The sequence below is a fragment of the Harmonia axyridis genome, chromosome 1, assembly GCF_914767665.1.
Source record: "Harmonia axyridis chromosome 1, icHarAxyr1.1, whole genome shotgun sequence".
Lineage (NCBI taxonomy): Eukaryota > Metazoa > Arthropoda > Insecta > Coleoptera > Coccinellidae > Harmonia > Harmonia axyridis.
The window spans coordinates 34,140,836-34,160,131 of record NC_059501.1 but is presented as its reverse complement, the minus strand read 5'-3'; the positions used below and the strand labels follow the sequence as shown (position 1 = coordinate 34,160,131).

The 19,296-nt window shown below is 32.9% G+C and overlaps 1 protein-coding gene across 4 annotated transcripts in view; it reads left to right on the top strand.

The window, feature by feature from the left end:
• The window catches only part of LOC123671480 (NADPH oxidase 5), a 187,211-nt gene that overhangs the window by 10,551 nt on the left and 157,364 nt on the right, over positions 1-19,296 (top strand). The window contains exon 1 of one of the 4 annotated variants that reach the window (XM_045605348.1): positions 3,328-3,743. The exons of 1 other annotated variant lie outside the window; for it this stretch is intronic. In XM_045605348.1, the coding sequence (XP_045461304.1) occupies positions 3,384-3,743 (360 nt within the window). In that variant the 5' untranslated portion in view covers positions 3,328-3,383. Of the gene's footprint in view, positions 1-3,327; positions 3,744-10,769; positions 11,357-19,296 lie in introns of those variants that run through there. 2 more of the 4 variants (XM_045605347.1, XM_045605349.1) reach the window with 2 other exon arrangements.

Below are 19,296 nucleotides of genomic sequence, written 5' to 3'. Positions count from 1 at the left end.
TTCACCCCCCCTGTATCATGAATCGCGATTTCTTCTTACATCTTGAAAAATCCCAAAAATGAAAATTTTCCATCCAAAAACCTCGAAGTTATTCTTGTTTCAGCGGAGCTCTATTTTCGATTTTTTTTTTCGAATTTTCCCGCTCAGAGAGAATTTTCCAACCAAAACTGAAAAATGTTACATCAAAATAACTTGAAATTTTCTAAGGAATCTATTTCTGCATTGAAAAAATGGTGTTCTAATTCGAAAAACGGAAGTTGACGTCATTTCCGGAAAAACCGGAGGTGCTCATGCCTAGAAAATATTTTAGATTTCATCAGCATCGTGAAATACTTATAAGTGCTGAATTTCATGAAAATACGTTCAGTAGTTTCCCGTATAAATATGGGTGAGTTTCCTCGTGAAAGACCCTGTATAATGTGATCCACATGATGCATGGAGCATTGCACATCTAAATGATGTCATGCGATTTGAACTTGATTTTCTTATGTGGAATTTATCTGGATAGGAAATAGGAATTCAATATTGTTCATTCGGAAATGTCACACTATCTAATTGATGATCTCACGGAAAGGGCAAAAAGGTACAGTATGTTGGTTTCCCGGAATTTGAGTCAATAATATACCAGGTGAATTCTTCAAGTAGAAAAAGTAAAAAATCACGAAAAAAAAAATTTTATTAAGAAATGTTTCGAATAAAAGGTTGATGGTTTTGAGGGGGAATTTAAGTTATGGTAAAACCTCCTTCATTTAATTCACCTTTTTTTCACGATTGGTAACCTCATCGTACCCGTTCCATCAATCATCCACATTAAATTCTGACGTTTTTACTAAGATTTTTGTTTTCAGTTTATGTCCTGTCATTGAGCATTTGGAAATGGCGAAATTATTTATTCTTAATAGTTAATGAAACGGATACAGATATAAAGGTCAAAAATTCAAATTCGATCACAGAGCCATCTGTGACGTTCATACAAAACTTTTCTAATTTTTGGCGTAGAATACAAATTTCCAATGAAAAATGGTATTTTCATTTGAAATCCTAAATTTGACTCCCGTCCCTTCCACAAATTTGATATAAATGGAGAAGATTTCAGAATTAGTTCGCTTTCCACTCAAAACATCAACCCTTTATTCGAAACATTTTGTTGTAAGATGTTTCATTTTCGATATTTTTGACTGATGCAGATTGAAAAATTCACCGGGTATAATACCTCATAGTTACGAGAAAAATTCAACAACGAATGACTAATAAGATTGAAACGTTCTTAGGTAGTTGAAAGCTACCAGAAATAAAAAACCTGTTCGCATCATTCAGTTCCGTGTACAAAGATATCCATTCGATAATAGTTCTACTCATACTACTTCATAAATACTGACGTTCTGCTCCTAATCCGCTTAAAATTTGTAGAATATCGTAGATATCCACTCGCATAACCAGTGGTTATAATAGAGGAGTGAGATGTCCATATGTTATATTTTTTCTCACGCTTTTCCCAAGAAGATATACCGAAACACAAAATTCATTAAGAAATGAGAAGAAAAATATATCCTAGAGTAAGCAGTAAATAAATTTAAGAGGACATTTATACACTTCAAACGTTCGGTATTTCATATAATACCAGACTAATATATTTATGCAACCTCGAAATGAATATTGATAAATGTAAATGAGAGTATCATAAGATTGGGTTCATTCAAGCGGAGATGCAGCTACGAAAAGGAGCGAAAATGAAATATCGATGTGATATGACATTTGAACACTGCATTGAAGTATTGGCTGTATCTTCACTGCATGGGTGCAAACATACGTACAGAGCGAATGAATTATCAGAACTCTGCATTAGCTTTCGAAATTACATCATAGAAATGCATTGAGGCAGGGCCGCCGTAAGCGGGCGTGAAATTTAAGACAGTTTGAATTCAAGAAAGTTGATAGAAGATTTCCCAAATGTACAAGAGAGTTAAATTTATGTAGATAACTTTTTAAAAATATATCTATAGTTTCATACATCAGTAAATAATGAAAAATAAGGTTAGTACTCAATTACTTAAAATGAATGTTTTATCTTTGTTAACAGGCCAATCGAAAAGTCCCTGGTCTACCATAGTAAAACACATTTTTTTTTGGCAAAATTCTGTGTTTTTGTTCAACATAGATGTCTTTGAGGGTTGGCGATACAGCGATTATAGCGATCTTCCAACTTTTCGATACCATTTTAGTAGTACGATTTTTCTTTCGCTTCAAAATAGGCCTGAGTTTAGGCGATTACTTTTTCATTAGCACTAAATTTCTTAACAGCGAGCATTCTTTCAAGGTCTGAGAACAGGAAAAACTCACTAGGGGCCAGATCTGGTGAATACGGTGGATGCAGAAGCAATTCGAAGTCAAATTCATGCTCTTTTGCCATTGTTTTCATTGTTTTGTGACACGGTGAATTGTCTTGATGAAACAGCAACATTTTTTTTCGGATGGGACCGTTTTTAAACGATTTCATCCTTCAAACGATCCAATAACGCTAAATAATCATCGCTGTTCATGGTCTGGCCCTTTTGGAGGTAATCAATGAATATTATACCTTGCGCATCCCAGAATACTGATGCCATGACATTGCCAGCTGAATGTTGTGTTTTTCCTCGCTTTGGATTCGGTCCATCGTGTGCAGTCCACTCAGCTGACTGTCGATTGAACTCCGGAGTGAAATGATGGAACCATGTTTCATTCATTGTCACATATCGACGACAAAAATTCAGGTTTATTGCACTTAAACAGCTTCAAACACTGCTCAGAATCATTAACAAATTGTTGCTTTTGATGCTATGATGTACACGTTCAGATTATATCTTTACAATGTCTGCTATCTCGATAAACTTCACTTTACGGTCATTCAAAACTATTTTGTGAACTTTTTTGATTTTTTCGTCGGAGACAGCCTCTTTTGGGCGTCTTGATACCAAGATCACCATATTCTGATAAGCACTTCTTCAATGTACTGAGACAACAGAAATAAGTTTTCTGGAAAGCTTCTAGCTTGACTTCGCTGTGGTTAGGTTAGGTTCCTTTATCATTATTATTTGAATTTCAAATATTTTCTCTGGGGAGTTATAAATAAAAATATTGAAATAACTAGAAAATCCAATATTGAAACACTTTTTCTATGAGAATGAAAATTTGCGTCATACAAATGATTTCGAAATAAGCCGCAATCTTCCAAGCAATGTAGATAACATAACAGCGCATCCCGCAACTGGTTTTTTAATTGCCACTTCCGAAATTACCTAACAAATTTTCAGATTCTACAAAGTTCTTTCAAACTTTTCAGATTAGTTTCTGACTTGTGTCCGTTCTTTCTTTCGCGTTGTTCTTTCGCATTTCCGAACGATATGTCTTTGGACAATCTTATTGATCAACTTTTATCCGAATTCGATGAAAAACCAAATGAATCAACACCTCCGGCGGCGGCGATTTCAAAAAATATTCTTATATTTCCACCTGCGAAAAATGATAAGTCGGTACCGAAGTTACCGAAGGATCCAAATAAAAAAATCGTGCCAACCAATGCCTTTCTGGATATTCCTGTTGAGTCTACAAGTCTTTCCTGGAATAGGAAATCTTTGTCGTGTATGGAAAAATCGAATCTTAGAGAAAAAGTACATGTGGCCAGCCTGAAGAAAGTTAAACAAATTGTTTTTCAGAGAAGAGTTTATTCGTTGAATTCCTTCAGGATGTTATTCATGAATAAGGTAAGACTTGTTTTGGAATTGCAGGTCGGACTAGCTTATAACAATTCAGCTTACAAGATTTCAATTTCACTCTACGAAAGAAATCGAAGAACAATCGGAAGAGATCAAATTTATATTGAAGCTGAAAACAGTTTAACTCCCAGTCATACAGTTCAGATAAATTCTGATGAGATTATTGAATATTAAATAATTGAGCTTTATAAGCGATTCTTGTGGAAATTATGGACTATGATTGAATCATCTTCTCGTTTATGGATTTTGTTACAACATGTTAATATCATTAATCATAGGAACTGCTGAATAATCTGGAAAGAAACGTTATTCTATTCAAAATTTCATTTCCAGCGCCCTTATCCATTAAACAAGCCAACAAAATAAAAAACAATTTGGTATCGGAAATATAGGTGTACAACTTTGTGAGTTGAAACCGAGAGATATTGAACGGCGTTTGTTTGCTTGTGAACGGCTGCTTGATAGGCAAAGTCAGAAGGGATTTCTGCATCGCATTGTGACTGGAGACGTGAAATAGGTTCATTACGATAATCCCAAGCGCAGAAAATCATGGGGATATCCCGACCATGCTTCCACGTCGACGGCCAAACCGAATAACCAAAAAAATTCTATTAGAAATAACTATTAGAAGTATTTTATCATGACCACCTACAGTATGAAGTATTTCATATCTTCAGAGAAATTTATTTTATGGAAAACAGGAGAAATAAAAAATGTTTTCGGTGAATATTATTATGTTCCAAGTAAAATGTTCATTCTTCTCCAAAAAATCTGCTTAACATTGAAATGACCTTTGAATTAAACTCCAAGGCACATTCGATGAATGTGAAGACTAAGAAACTTTCATAGAAAACATTTTTTGGTTGAGGTTCTTCCGAAGGTGTAAATTATTCATATTCACTCCAACCATTTGTTTCGCTCTTTGTTTCAATTGTTTGGACAGCAGATTATTTTGTGTTTACCCTGAACTTTCATTTTCCCACAAGCTTAATGGTAAATTAAAATGAAATTGCACACTTTCAATTTGCAGGTTTTTGTACTACAAAATTTCACAAACTTCAGTTCTAATTCACTTATATCTCATGCATCCGGAAAGGTATTGATAAGTTGCGAATCATTTCTTCATTGATGATATGAATTCTGAATCACCTTTCTTCTCAAAATTGAACTAGTGGATCATTCTCCTATCGAGAATTAGATCTCACTGGCAATCCATCAAGAGTGACTTGATACTGCAACATATTTGTATTGGAATATCTTCATATATCCATCTAACCCATCTGTGATCTTCGTTCATGACTGCTAGTGTGAATAAAAAAAAAGGGAAGTCGCAGTCGCGGACAGAATACCACTCGAACGGATATTTATCGTTTTTAGAAATATTAGTCGCTTTTACTGATATCTGAATAGTTTTTTTTCGCGTAAGCAAATGTCTGTAAAATTTCGGAGCGGAAAATTCAACCCCGCAAGTTGGAGCAAGTTGTTCTGCTGAGATTTCGACAATATTCTGTTGAAATAATGAAGGTTGCTTTGAATGAAATAACGATTTCTATCAATCTATGTATGTTGAGTTCATTTTATGCAGAAGTGAAATAAAAAACAACAACAAAATATTATGTTACTGGTTTATATAAACTCTTTTTATGTAGTTCGAATAAAATGGAAGTCCATAGAATCAACAAATATTATCAAATGTGTAAATATACTTTCAAAATAAAAAACATAACTGGTTACTTCTAGATGAACTTTTAATTCAGGTAAATTTTAATCAAAATTAAATTAAATTAAATTTTAATTAAAATTAAATTAAATTAAATTTTAATTAAAATTAAATTAAATTAAATTTTAATTAAAATTAAATTAAATTAAATTTCAATTAAAATTAAAATCATTAGTCAGCAGTCTTCTGTTGTAATTAACTTTGGAAATCTCCATTTTTATTCATCAGCAATCTAATTCATCATTCACAACAATTAGGACACTTTTAAATAACTTTATAATTTCCATCTAAATATTAGGTAGGAGCCCAATTTTTACACATGGTGTGGTACATTCTATCGACTGTTCTCTTGGTCAAGAATTTGAATATGAATCATCAAAAATTATGCAGTGGATACCATTCCAGATCATTACCATTTTGTCACTCTCGCTATTTTTTCTTCCTTTTGCTTCTTCCTGATACCGACAATCTCTTTCACCTTCACAGAAAGCTTGCTTTTGCCATGTATTTTTCTAGTATCTTGGCTCTTTCTGTTCCAGTCCTTGTAATGTCTTCATCTGTTCTGTCTTTTTTTTGCCTATTTTTCAGTCAATACATTTTTTCTGGAGACTCTAGTAAAATAGCCGTTTTTCGTAATCGTCGTTCTCTAGAAGATGATGTAAGGTCATGCGGAAATTTCAATTTCTCTTGCGAAAGTTTCAACAGGTTTTCCTTCGTTGATAACAGCAGTGGCAGCTTTATGTAACAACTGTCTCGGAGGTCTTACCTCTCTGTAGCTTCAGATCCTTAGAATAAAAATAAAAATATGTCATGAGAATTTTAGATTCGATTTAAAGTCGATTGGGTTAGTTGTTCCGGGGAACAACCAGCCCCTCCCGAAAGAAAGGAGACCCCAAATTAGTTTTATATACGACGACAATTAATTGAAACAATACTCAAGCAATAATATTCCTTACTTATGTAACTACAATTTGGAAAATTTACGCATGAATAGGTTTATAATTAACAAAGATAGACCAAATAGTTCAAACATGAAAACTTACACTTACGTGACGTTTCGAGAGCACGTGCACACAGCCACTCAACCACCGTCACCAGAGTAATAAAAATTAATGAAAATTGGCGCTCCACTTGGTGATTCAGAAGCATATTTTGCATGTATTGCTATCTTTTTTCGTTACAAAGTTATTTTCATCGGAACTACTTACCTCGGGAACTTCCAGCCCGACTCTACCCAACCTTATATATATAGAGTGGAAAGGTCGAATCTATGTACCTTAATCCAATTTTAATAATGATTGAAAAATCATAAGAAGGAATTTTTGTTGCCGGAGTAACCACCCTTGAGAAACATTATCGACAATATTATCACTCAAAAGAAGTGGTCAATTCTAACGTCACAATTTGTATCTGAATGATTGAATCAATCATATGATTTAGTAATTATATTTGAAGAGTCATGACTTCTCAATTCGAAAATCTTCGCATGAAAAAACGATACCAAAATTCTGTCAATGATGGAAGCTATCCCATATCTCCCTATTTTTCAATATGTCAGAAGATCGTTTACCGAAAGTAAATCAAAGAAATAAAAAATGAGCTGTATGCTGGGTTTGATTGGCGTGATTGATGACGTCTCTCCAAAACTTATTGAATGAAGTTCGAACATTCGAAAGTATACTTGGCTTCATCGCCAATCTTCAGTGATGTATATCTTCCGATTCATATAGGTAGAATGATGTTCGAAAGCAGCCATCCATGTTTTTCAGAACTTCAAGCTTGATTTAACTGTGAAACTCTCAGGAAATGTTGTGCACGGGAAACAGAAAATCACCTGGAATACGAGAGCATATAAATTTCAGCTGATTTGCATTGATCATTTGAAATACAAATGAATTAGTTTGCGCATAAGTTTTTGGTAATTATATGAATTTATTATTAGTCCTGAATATATGAATTAGGTTATCATCGTTACTCCAAAGGTCTTATTAATGATAATCCATAGTTAGAAAGCGATGGTCTGTTTTCATAACGAAGTAAGGGGTTCAAATTCTCAAAAATGATGAAAGCACTGACGTTAAGTTTTTGAGCTTCAATGATTAAATTACCCCCTTGGAGACCCGAGAATTGTATATGAATATGTATGAGATGCGATGAATTATTAACATCTTCCGTACACATTTTTGTGGTCTCCAAAGGCACGAAGTATAATATTTCAGAATTGTCGCCAAGACCAAGAACTGAAATAATGTATATCTTCAATTTTTTTCCAATATATCATGAATAAAAAACAATTTGCGGCCTTGATTGGCTCATTAATGAAATAGCTCCAAAAAGTTCCTAATTTCACGTCAGAGGTTTCCACATTTTTTTTTCTTAGATAATTCTCTAGAATTTTCTATGGCTCTTAACACGATATGAACACGAATTTTTGAATGAAGCTTGAAACTGCTATTCCATACACAGGCTTTTGCTCTGAACCTGAAATTATTATTTTAAATATTAGGTGAACAACTTCGCTTCCGCTTTTTTGCCATAGATAGTGATTTTGACGTGGGAGGAAGAGAGAAGGTTTTCAAAGTTGCAGAATTGGAGGTATTACTTAATCGAGACTCGTGTCAAACGCAACAAGAATTGGCAGGATCATTGAGAGTGACGCGACAAGCCATTTCAAAATGCCTGAAAGACATAGAAATGATTCATAAACAAGGAAATTTGGTGCCGTACGAGTTGAAGCCGAGAGATGTTGAACGGCGATTGTTTGCTTGTGAACAGCTGCTTGCGAGCCAAATACGGAAGGGATTTTTGCATCGCATTGTGACTAAAAATGGGTTTACTACAATAATCCGAAGCGCAGAAAATGATGGGGATGTCCCGGCCATGCTTCTACGTCGGCCAAACCGAATATTCCCAGTTTCAAGGTCATATTCAGTATTTGGTGGGACCAGCTTGGCGTAGTGTAGTATGAGTTGTTAAAACCAACTTGAACAATCACAGGCGATCGTTATCGAATTCAATTAATGCGTTTGAGCCGAGCATTGAAAGAAAAACGACCGCAATACAACGAGAGCCATGATTGAGTGATTTTACAGGATGACAATGATCAACCCCAAGTTGCGAAAGTGGTCAAGACAAACTTGGAAACGTTGAAATGGTAAGTCCTACCCCACCCGACGTATTCACCAGACTTTGCTCCCTCGGACTATCACTTTTTTCGATCAATGGCACACGGCCTGGCTGACCAGCACTTCTAGTCTTATGAAAAATTGGAACGATTCGTAGATCGCTTCGAATGATGACCAGTTTTTTCAACGCGGGATTCGTAAGCTGTCCGAAAGATGGGAGAAAGTAGTGGCCAGCGATGGACAATACTTTGAAGCATAAATGTATAACCAGTTTTTTACAATAAAGCCTCGACTTTCAGAAAAAAAAAAACGGTGGAAGCAAAGTTGAACGCCTATCTATAATTCTCTACCTTTGCTGTGCTGAATTCAAAAAAGATTATTTTTACAAAAATGTCCGACCGCCAAACTTTATATCAACTAAAGAATGGAGTATTGTAGAGAAACTGAAGGAAATCTCGTTTTCTCCTCAACTCAATGTAGGTACCGGGTTTTTCACCATAATTTGACCCCCCTCTCAACTTTGTTACTAAAAGAGGTACAATAAAATGTTTTCAACAAAAGTTTCACGAAATCGACTAGTGTTTTTCAAAATGATTTCAAAAAATGAAATATATATAGAGTGGGCAACATATTGATTGCAACTTCATTTTTTCAAATGGAACACCCTGTATATTTTTCTATATTTGACTAGATCTTTTTCCCCAGATTTCGAATATATAACATATGTTTGGTCTATCTCTCTTATTCTGAGTACCACATAGTTTCAAATTTTAAGAACCACCTAGCATGCTCAGTAATCAGTTTTCAAGTGGTAGGCTGCGATAACGCAAAATGCCTTTTAAAAAACACTAGTCGATTTCGTGAAACTTTTGTTGAAAACATTAAAGGGGGGGTCAAATTATAGTGAAAAACCCGGTACAGCATGAATAGTTTCCCAGGAAATGAAAATCATTTTTGTCATGTAATAAATGCAACAAATATTCTTTTCATTTTAAGGTTTTCGGTTGAGAAGTTTAAAATCCGGAAATTGATAGAATTTCCTTTTTGATCTTTTTCGATTCACTAAAAATTTGAATTCAATCTTTGGCAGATTATGATGGTTATAGTTATAATACCGAATTAACGAAATGAGTCCATTTGGGAACTCAATTATCTCGTATGATTCAGTGTCATGTTTTGTCGTATTGATTTTCCAAATATTTCCTTATACTTTATCATCAAGATCAATAATATCATAAGGTACGATTTCATAATTCGTTTCCGTATTGATTCACGACGATTCCTTCTAGATCCCATTCCATATACAGGATGTTCCTAAATTGGAGGTATGAACGAAAATTACAGATTCCTCAGATGATTTAAAAATTAACAGTCCTATATACATGAACGCGCAAACTATTTGTTTTCAAGATAGAGGGTGTTAACGTTTGACTTATTTTCAAGTTTTTTTTATAGCACTTTTTCTCTACAAGATAATTTACTGAATTTGGCATAGATATTCCAATTCAAAGATTTACTCATGTGATATGTTAATTTAAAAAAATATACGAGGTGATATTTTTTCTGGAAATGTGCCCGCTTCTTTCCTCCAGAACTTTTTTGGTGGTTCACTGACAGTTTAAAGGAATTTAAAAAAAACTTTGGTACAGTAGATAATATATTTTTTGGTTTCTTTCAGTTTTGTCGTATATGCTGCTGATTTCGAAAAAAAGTTTTCAAACTATTCTCTAGATATCGACAGAAAAATCCAAATTATTTTTAAAATCCAGTTAGTGAGCTGCGATAAATGAATTAATTATAAGTTTAAGTATTTATTTACCTAATCTGTAGCAAGATTAATAAAGATTCGATAATCTGTTATAATCATCAAAAAGACAACAAGAAACATCCTATATCTCCCAAACAAAGCATTCGCGGTTCATAGTTTATACGACTTTTTTTTCTAAAAATTATCCGAGGAATCTCTCATTTTCCTTTGTACCCCCAATTTAGTAACAAACTGCATGTAGAGTTTTCTGATTCAATTCACCTGTTCACATCCACTGAACTTTCATGTCGATAATGAAATGAGTAATGAAAACGATACGAATGAGTAAAATGTTCTGTCACAATCCCACCCCATAAAACAAAGTGAGTGGCTGCCGTGGACCAACTACAAAGAAGACTGAATCTTGATGCCAGTTCGCCGGTGATGAAGTGTAGAAGAACTAATCTTCAAGTGGATCCGTCTTAGTTTCCCAAGTCATAAAGATACCGTTGGACACGCACGCGTAGTTTGTACAGTCACTTTCGATTTTACTCTTACTCTCTTAGGAAAATATTGACCCATTTTTGATACATCGAAGAGTGCTTTGATAGTTTTTTTCTTATGGTTTTATGACTATTCAAATATGTCGCTTGACAATCTCATAGTTGAACGATCATCGACTGATATCGATGAAACTGAATGCGAAACGGAATACCCGGGAAATTCAGAAATGAATTCTGAAAATAATCACACTCAGGCGCCTTCGGAAAATGTGGGATCAGTGCATTCGACGGACGCGTCTAGTGGAAAATTCTTCGCTCCTAACATAGCTCCGGAGAATCCTGTGCTGGTGAAAAGTGTTCCTTTGGGAAAAACACCAATGTCGAGCATGGAGGAGGAGAATTTGAGGGAGAGACTGCATATCGCACAGTTGAAAAAATGTGCTGAAATGGTTTCTCAAGAAGCAAGATACACAAGGGATACTTTCAAGAGGTTGTTTATGAATAAGGTAGGAGCTGATTGCGTTTGAAACGGTTTGGTTCGATTTCCCGGGATTCGCATAGAATGATTTTTGTTAATATTTTGAATTGACTTGATAATTGAATTTAAATTACAACAAGAATTAGTTAACATCAAACTTATATGAATGATTTTGAGGGATCACTAAAAGAACCTAATTAAATGTCTAACACTTAAATATTGAAATTGAGTAGTTATTATGTAGCAGACTACAATAATTGAACAGCAGAAAACTATTTGATTGTTTCGAGCTTTATTTAATGGAAATTCTTCATAATATCAAAAATAAAAACAATTTTGTTTTCCGCTGAATATCATTAGTAATCATAAACTGCATCCAATAGAGCTATTTAGTATAAAGAAGGAAGTACAGAGGAAGGTATGACGAGGAACATAATTGGGTTGGTTTTCGGTTTATGATTAAAAAAAAAGTTTTGATTAATTGAAGAAAAAATTTCCTCGCCAAAATCTTCGATATTTACTTCAAAGAACAATAATTCTGAAGATCGAATATAAAAAAATCTATCTCCCTATAAATTCTAAATATAATTAAATGATACTGATATTCATAAGTAATGTATCACAAAATGATATTGTGGCACTTTCAGAATATTACATATCTTCATTAAATCCATTAATTCATGTCAATTTAGAGTATTTGTGAATGAGGTTTATAATATTTCCGAAAATTATTGGAATTATAGAATTAAAATGTTACAAATTTTACTTTCTGAACATGTGATCTCTGAGATGCCTTATTTCAGTTAATCTGGACTTGAATGATTCCACAATAATACTAGCAACAAATAAACAAGATGAATTAAATTTCGTTAGAACAAATGTATGAAAAAAATGCACTGAATAGTGAGTAGTAAAAGAGTCATACTTATATGAGAAACAAAAATATGCTGTTGCTAATCAAGTCTGAACAGTTGTTTATGATATGATATGTGAACTTCGAAAAACATTTGGATATTTTTAAATACAATATTATGTATATTAAATTGTGAAAAAAAGGCACATAATTCGCTCAACCATTCTAAAAAAATAATCTATTATACATTTTGCCTACTAGAAATTTGAAGACGGATTAGGTAATCCTTGTAGCAGGTGGTTAGATGCGATAGATCTGGTCGTAGAGTAAATGTGTGTTACTGACAATTTCACTTTTACTGTTAAGTTGCAGATCGACAAGCATAGGCACTAAGGTGTCAAAAATCTCCTTTCAGTGTGAAAATGATACATCTAAAAAAATTATACTGGAGCACTTTTGTGGAGCAAAATGAATCCATATTGAATACTAATTTTTTTAAACTGTATCGGATGTCCCCCATTTGTTGTCTAGTGAGGAGATTTCAGAATGGCTTTGAGCATGAAAAAAATTAATGGAATATTTTCAGGATTTTTGACATAAACAATTTGGTAAAAACCGCAACATCAAATATTCAACATTTTTCAAGCTATAAGAGAAAATTGGAAAATGTCATGAAATTAAAAGGACTCATAACTTCTTCATTACTGTTGCTATATCCATGAAACAAAAACATTTCAGAGGCCTTTTTTTCAGTAGAATCCATCAGTGTTATCATTTGTTCTTTATCGCCATTAGTTTCGATTTCCTTATAAAAACTTTTGTTTATTTTTATTGTAAACCATAAACATTTCTATGAAAAAAAATTGTTTTTTTTTAACTTGCTTTATAAATTTCTCATCAAACTATGAATTCCCACGGCGAATCAAGTGCTTTGCCCATTATAATCTTTGAACTTCAGATAATTAAAATATTCGGTGAACACCAAGGTCTCCCGATTTAACATCCTTCGAATTTTTCCTCTGGTCACATTTAAAAAAAAAACATTTATTAATTTGAAAATGTTAAAAAATATAAAGGTGTTAAATCCGAAAACTTTAATGGCCAACCGAATATTTGACTTACCTAAAGTTCACAGATTGTCATAAATAGGCACGTGGTTGATTTCCAGTGTGGAATTGAAACTTTCGATGATTTTATAGTTTTATGAAAAATGTATATATCATTTCATATATCTTTGAGAAAAAGTGTTTTTATTTGTTAGAGAAATTTGTATGGTTTACATAAAAAAAGACTTCGAAACTAATGTCAATTAAAAACAAATGATAACACCAATGGATTCTACTGAAGAAAGGGTCGTGTAGAATGTTTTTGTTTCATGTTTTTATCACCAGTAATAAAGAAGTTATGAGAACTTTTCAATTCACGCCATTTTCCAAATTCCTCTTATAGCTTGAAAGCAATTTAAATTATGAGGTTGCGCTTTTCACCAAATTAATTCCCTCAAAAATCGAGCCCGAAAATGTGCCATCCTTTTTTTACAATACAAAGGGATTCTGGGATCTTCTCAATAGACAACGAATTTGAGACACTCGATACAGTGGCATGCAACATTTCCCCTCAATCGTGAACGCATTTTTCACATATTCATTTATATATTATTTATTTATTTAGTGTATCTAAGGAATATGCTATGAATATACTAATTCTCGCAATTACTGTGCATCATCGTTATAAATGGGAAATATATTTTTCGCTTGAAAAAGTATAAATTATCATTAGTAAAAAATAGTAAAAATGTAGTAGTAATCAGTCACCCTATATCGATAAGAGAAATAAACTTTTACTTCGATAATATTTCACAATTCATGTTATATCATCGTATCAAACTATTAGATACAGTGTTGTTTCGTATCACGAAACAGCCAACTGACGAAAAGAATATTGAAACCTGTTATTCCAGAACAATAAAATTTGAATACGTGAAAAATTTTGATTGAAAAGCATTTTGTTTGCACAGGGATGTGCGCAATTTTGAAATGATTGAAGCCCGAAGAGTAAATATGTTCAAAATATATTCTTGTATTCCATAATTCACTGAATGGCTGCATCTTATAGAGATGTATTCGATTTAAAGTTGAAGTTCCCCAATTATTGTCCACGCATTTGTTGTTTGTATTAAAAAATCTGATCAATCTAATATAGGTTATATAATGAAGAAATACCCTCTTACATATACATATGCACTAGCTTATTTAGGAATCAACTGTAAAAATTCTTACAAATTACTAAATATTGTGTTATCGAAACCGATACCTACTACTTATGCTGATTTTTGTCGAACTATATGAGCATGTTCTTTTACTCCGTTAGCATCTGATGATTGCTACGATCTTCTTCCATTATTATGGATTCACAAATAACTTGCCGCTTGAGTGACAACATCCTGCTGTGAAATTTCAATGAACTCAATGGATTATTTTATCCTCTTATCTATCAATCTGTTTTCCTCACATCATATGGTGTGGTGTGGAGAAATAGTCTGGTCGAAGATAGAGATGTTCATACCTATCATATTCATTATACGATATTGGCCGATATCATCACGATATGACTGTGAACAATCTTTTATTCATCACGTGCCATTCCACATATATGAATCGAGCTCCTTTATCTAACACTTGTATCTGGTTTAGCTACCGACATTTCAAGTCTCTTGTGGTGAAGGAAAATATTTAGTAGCTTTCTAGATACCAAACAGTTCAATATTTTCAGCTAGAAGAGAGTATTATATTGAACAGCAATATTTTTTTCAAATTTTGTTCAAATATGAATTAATCTAAAATCGAAATGGGTTGAAATAATTTCATTTTCTGCGGCCCTTCGTTGCTCTTGGAATCTGGGTGATTACAACTTTGAAGAATGCTGAAACTCTCATGATAGGTTCAATATAACTATCGGGACTGAAACAGATTATTACTCCAAATAGAGTTGATGAACTCGGTTAGGCATTTTATATAATCATAAAAATAATTATTTATTCACCATCAATATATTTCATTTGAGTTCATTATCTCATTACAAAATTTGTGTGCCGGAATCACCTTCATATTGAAAATAAAAATAAATATGACACGCGTGAGGTATAGCCAGCTTTTGGGAGGGCAGTCCGGGAGATCGATAATGGACAAATAAATGCAACTGGAATCTCTGAGTTCGCACCTAATCTATGGAAAAAGAACTTTTTTTGTACAAAACTACCACTTTTTCAATCATCAGCGGCCGAAATCGAAGCGGCTGTTTTGTCAACTCAACAAAGATGAGAACAATGTATTCTACAAGACGGAAGGCAATTCGAACAGTTAAGACAGTAAATTTTGTCATCATAACTCAGGTCATTTATATGATCCATTATAATTATTTCGTTTACCCTTTTTTTTTAAACCCTGATATGCGTAGCCATAGAATCTCAAAAGACAATTTGTTTTATCAGTGCATCTGTTGAACAATATTTTCATGCGGCCATAACTCCAGAACGTCTGAAGCTATCGCTTTGCGACCTTCATGCGAATTCGATGGAATTTCTTCTGGGAATATTTTATCACAACATTTGAAATTTCGGAGAAAGAACAAAACAATGAACTTCCGACATAGCGCCCTCTATCGGAAGCAGCAAAAACAAACCCATCGTGATTAAATTTAATCAACAAGATGTTATCTCTCAAACGAGATCAAATTTGCTCAAAAATGTTGAGCCAACAATTGAGTTTGAGTTACAAACATTTGAATCAGTCAGATTTCTCCCTTTCCCCTGCTCTTATTTGATGTCGTAAAATCGAAAGATACAGATACAAGATACAGAAAAATACAGAATTTTCCAAGAATTACAGTGATGTTAATTTTGCCTTATAATAAAAAAAGGCACACTAGTCGACATCAGAATTTGAAGAAACTTGAAAATTCTCTATGAATATTTCCTTCGATATATCTTTTGAAATATTACATTATTTACCTAGAAATTTAATTACAACTATAACAAAAATTATGATCTCCACCAGAAAAAAAATGCCAATTCAAGAAATTAATTTATGAATCTAATTGATCAATTATCATTTAGCCAGACGTACGTTTCGAAATATTTGCATAGAATTGCAACTTCAATAAAATAAAGAAATTCTGAACTTCAGTTATGAAGGTTTTTTTTTTTTGGTTAATACAATAATTTTTGTCATTGAAATTATTATATTTTGAGGCGTATAAATATGCGTGTATCAAAGATAAGGGTAGTAATTTCAATATTTACTATATAAGAAAACATGTGGTATTGATGTATATTTCTCCTTCTCTATACTCTTTATTGTTTGCGAATATATTTTCCGGCTTTTGAATAACTGACGATCTTTGACATTTTCTTAGAAACGGATACCAAAAGAGTAGTAACTTTATACAAACTCGTTTGACAATATTATGCGATGAATATGAAAAAGTTGTTTCTAATTTATACAAGTGGAATCTTCAAGAACTTAGGTATGCTTTGGTTCCACATTCACACTCTTCATTACAATTGGTTATATCAGTCGCGTCACTGAATAAAACATGCGAAGTCATTATCGTGTTTGAAAATGATAATATATTCATATTATTCGTCTTTAAAATTGAACAGACATGTATAATAACTTGGCCAAATTTTGCGCTAATATGTGAAATGTTTGAATTGGTAGGCCGTTTCTATTTTAGCAAATCAATCGAACCTCATGTTATTTTTCAGGAACACATAATTATTTACTATGATTTTTCATTAATTCGTTACAAAAATTTATATATCATATTATATATTTTAGAAAAATGAAGGAAAAATCGACTTTGTTATAGAAATGTTTATGATTGACTTTTAAAACAACACAAGTTTGTATTATAAATAAAAACTAATTGTCATAAAAAAATTTGTTACATCATTGGATTCTACTGGAAAAAGTGCTTGTTAATGATTTTGTGTCATGACCACCAGTTTTGAAGTTATGAGAACTTTTCATTTCACGCCAATTTCCAATTTTCTCTTATAGCTTGAAAACAGCTGAATTTATGAGGTTGTGGTTTTCACCAAATGAGAATGGGGGCCATTCATTTTTTTCCTAGATCAAAAGAATTCTGAGATCCCCTCACTAGGCAACAAATTTGGGACACCCGATAAACATGAAATCTCATCCCGATCGGAAATATTGTTTTTTAATTTTGTTTGATTCTGATGATGTGATCAGATTGAAATTGTTACTTCGTACCAACACCCAAAATTCAAATCCGTAGGTCGAAAGGACGGACATATCTGAATTTGACCACGAATTCCTTACTGGTAATACGAACCTTATCGTTTTAGAACATTTCCGGCTCAACATTCGGAAAGTACATATAAAGAGACGAAATTAGCGAGATGAGGACTCAAAATGCACTCCTTAAAAGTGCCTTATATTGAGGTGAAATAAGCAAACGTGAAATCTACGATAAATGTTTATCGAAAACCCAGGTAATTTACATATCATTTTCATGAAATTATCTTACATTCAACACCATGCCCTTATGATCTGTAAGTAGTATTTCAGTGCTCAATCCTTTTTTCAAGAACCGATATTATGTGTCATAAAAGCGGCATCTTCTTCATAATCTCCCTCTAAAGCCGATCACAGATCACGGATATTTCCCGGTAAAATTACATATGATCAAAACTCATTTAGGATAATTTCATTGTTGAAATTGATTACCGAATGATCCGCCGAAATTGGATATGAACCTGAGAATGTTCCACATATTTGCTTTCACTGACGTTGGGCTTGCTTGTTTAAGTATATAATTAAATCGTTTTGAGAATCAGGAATTCAATAAAGCTATGTTCACATCTTGTGGTATGATTTTATACGAGATAACTATTCAGATTTTTTTTCGCAACGATATAACGTTTATCGTCGAAACTATATTGGGATTTAAAATACTCCATGAGAATGATAAGCTGGAATGAGATGCCAATTATTGAAAGAACCGGTGGCCATATATGTAGACTTAGTTTATTCGATTGTCAGTTGGATGAAGCCCGCTGTCTTATTTTTCATATTATTTCTACTTAGTGAGCTGCATGGGGGTACCTCAAATAGGTTTTTTAAAGTTTTATTAACACCTCATTTAAGGACAGAATAAATGAAATCTCACTATTATCGAACTAGATGGGGACTTTTAAATAAGTTAGTTTGCCTAACATTACAGTTTACATTCTGTTGACCGTTTCGCGAAGAGGATCAAAAATGTTTCTCTATTTTCTAATAATATTCGATCAATGTGGCTTGGCTTTTTATGAACCATTCTTAAGATCATTCAAGACTTATTAAATAACGTTTCATAAATCTACTCATATTATTTGGTCTTTGGTGCAATAATCAATGCTTTTCTCGAAATTTTGTTTTTTGAAAAGTAGTTTCTAAAATATAATACTTCAAGAGAAAAATACTGCTTAACTAACCTCAAAAAATATGCTGAAACCTTTCAGACATTGTTCTATAATTAAGTACATATTTCTAGTTCCGTTATATCCTATATTCTCATTCATTGAATGATAAATTTGATATGTCAACTAAATCTCTGCGATCATTAATTCATACACATAATTAATCGTCAGATATTGAAACCCACACTCAAAATTCCAAATACTCGTAATTAGGTCTTTTCTTACGAAATTTATTGTGCTTCTCTCTTCTCTTTAAGAAAAAGTTGCCATGATGTGGCAGCAGGACATTAAGTTTTGATTTGAAGTGACATAAGTATTTATAACAACAAATCCTACAGATTTCAGTATATTCTTCGGCATAGTCATATTTCATCAATGTAAATTTCTGGTCAGTAAGGTTTGGCTATTCATCATGAATCGGTCAACTCAGGAACAACATTTTCCAATGAAAAAAATTAATCTGTTAGAGATGTTCATAGGATACTTTACGATCTACATAATGGGCCTAGTGAGCGATGAATTCGTGCAGTTATTGATATTTTTTGCTCTTATTAGTAATTTTACTGTTCTCGATTCAAAACCATCAACAAGACAAAGAATTATGCGTATCGAAAAGAATATTGCTGCT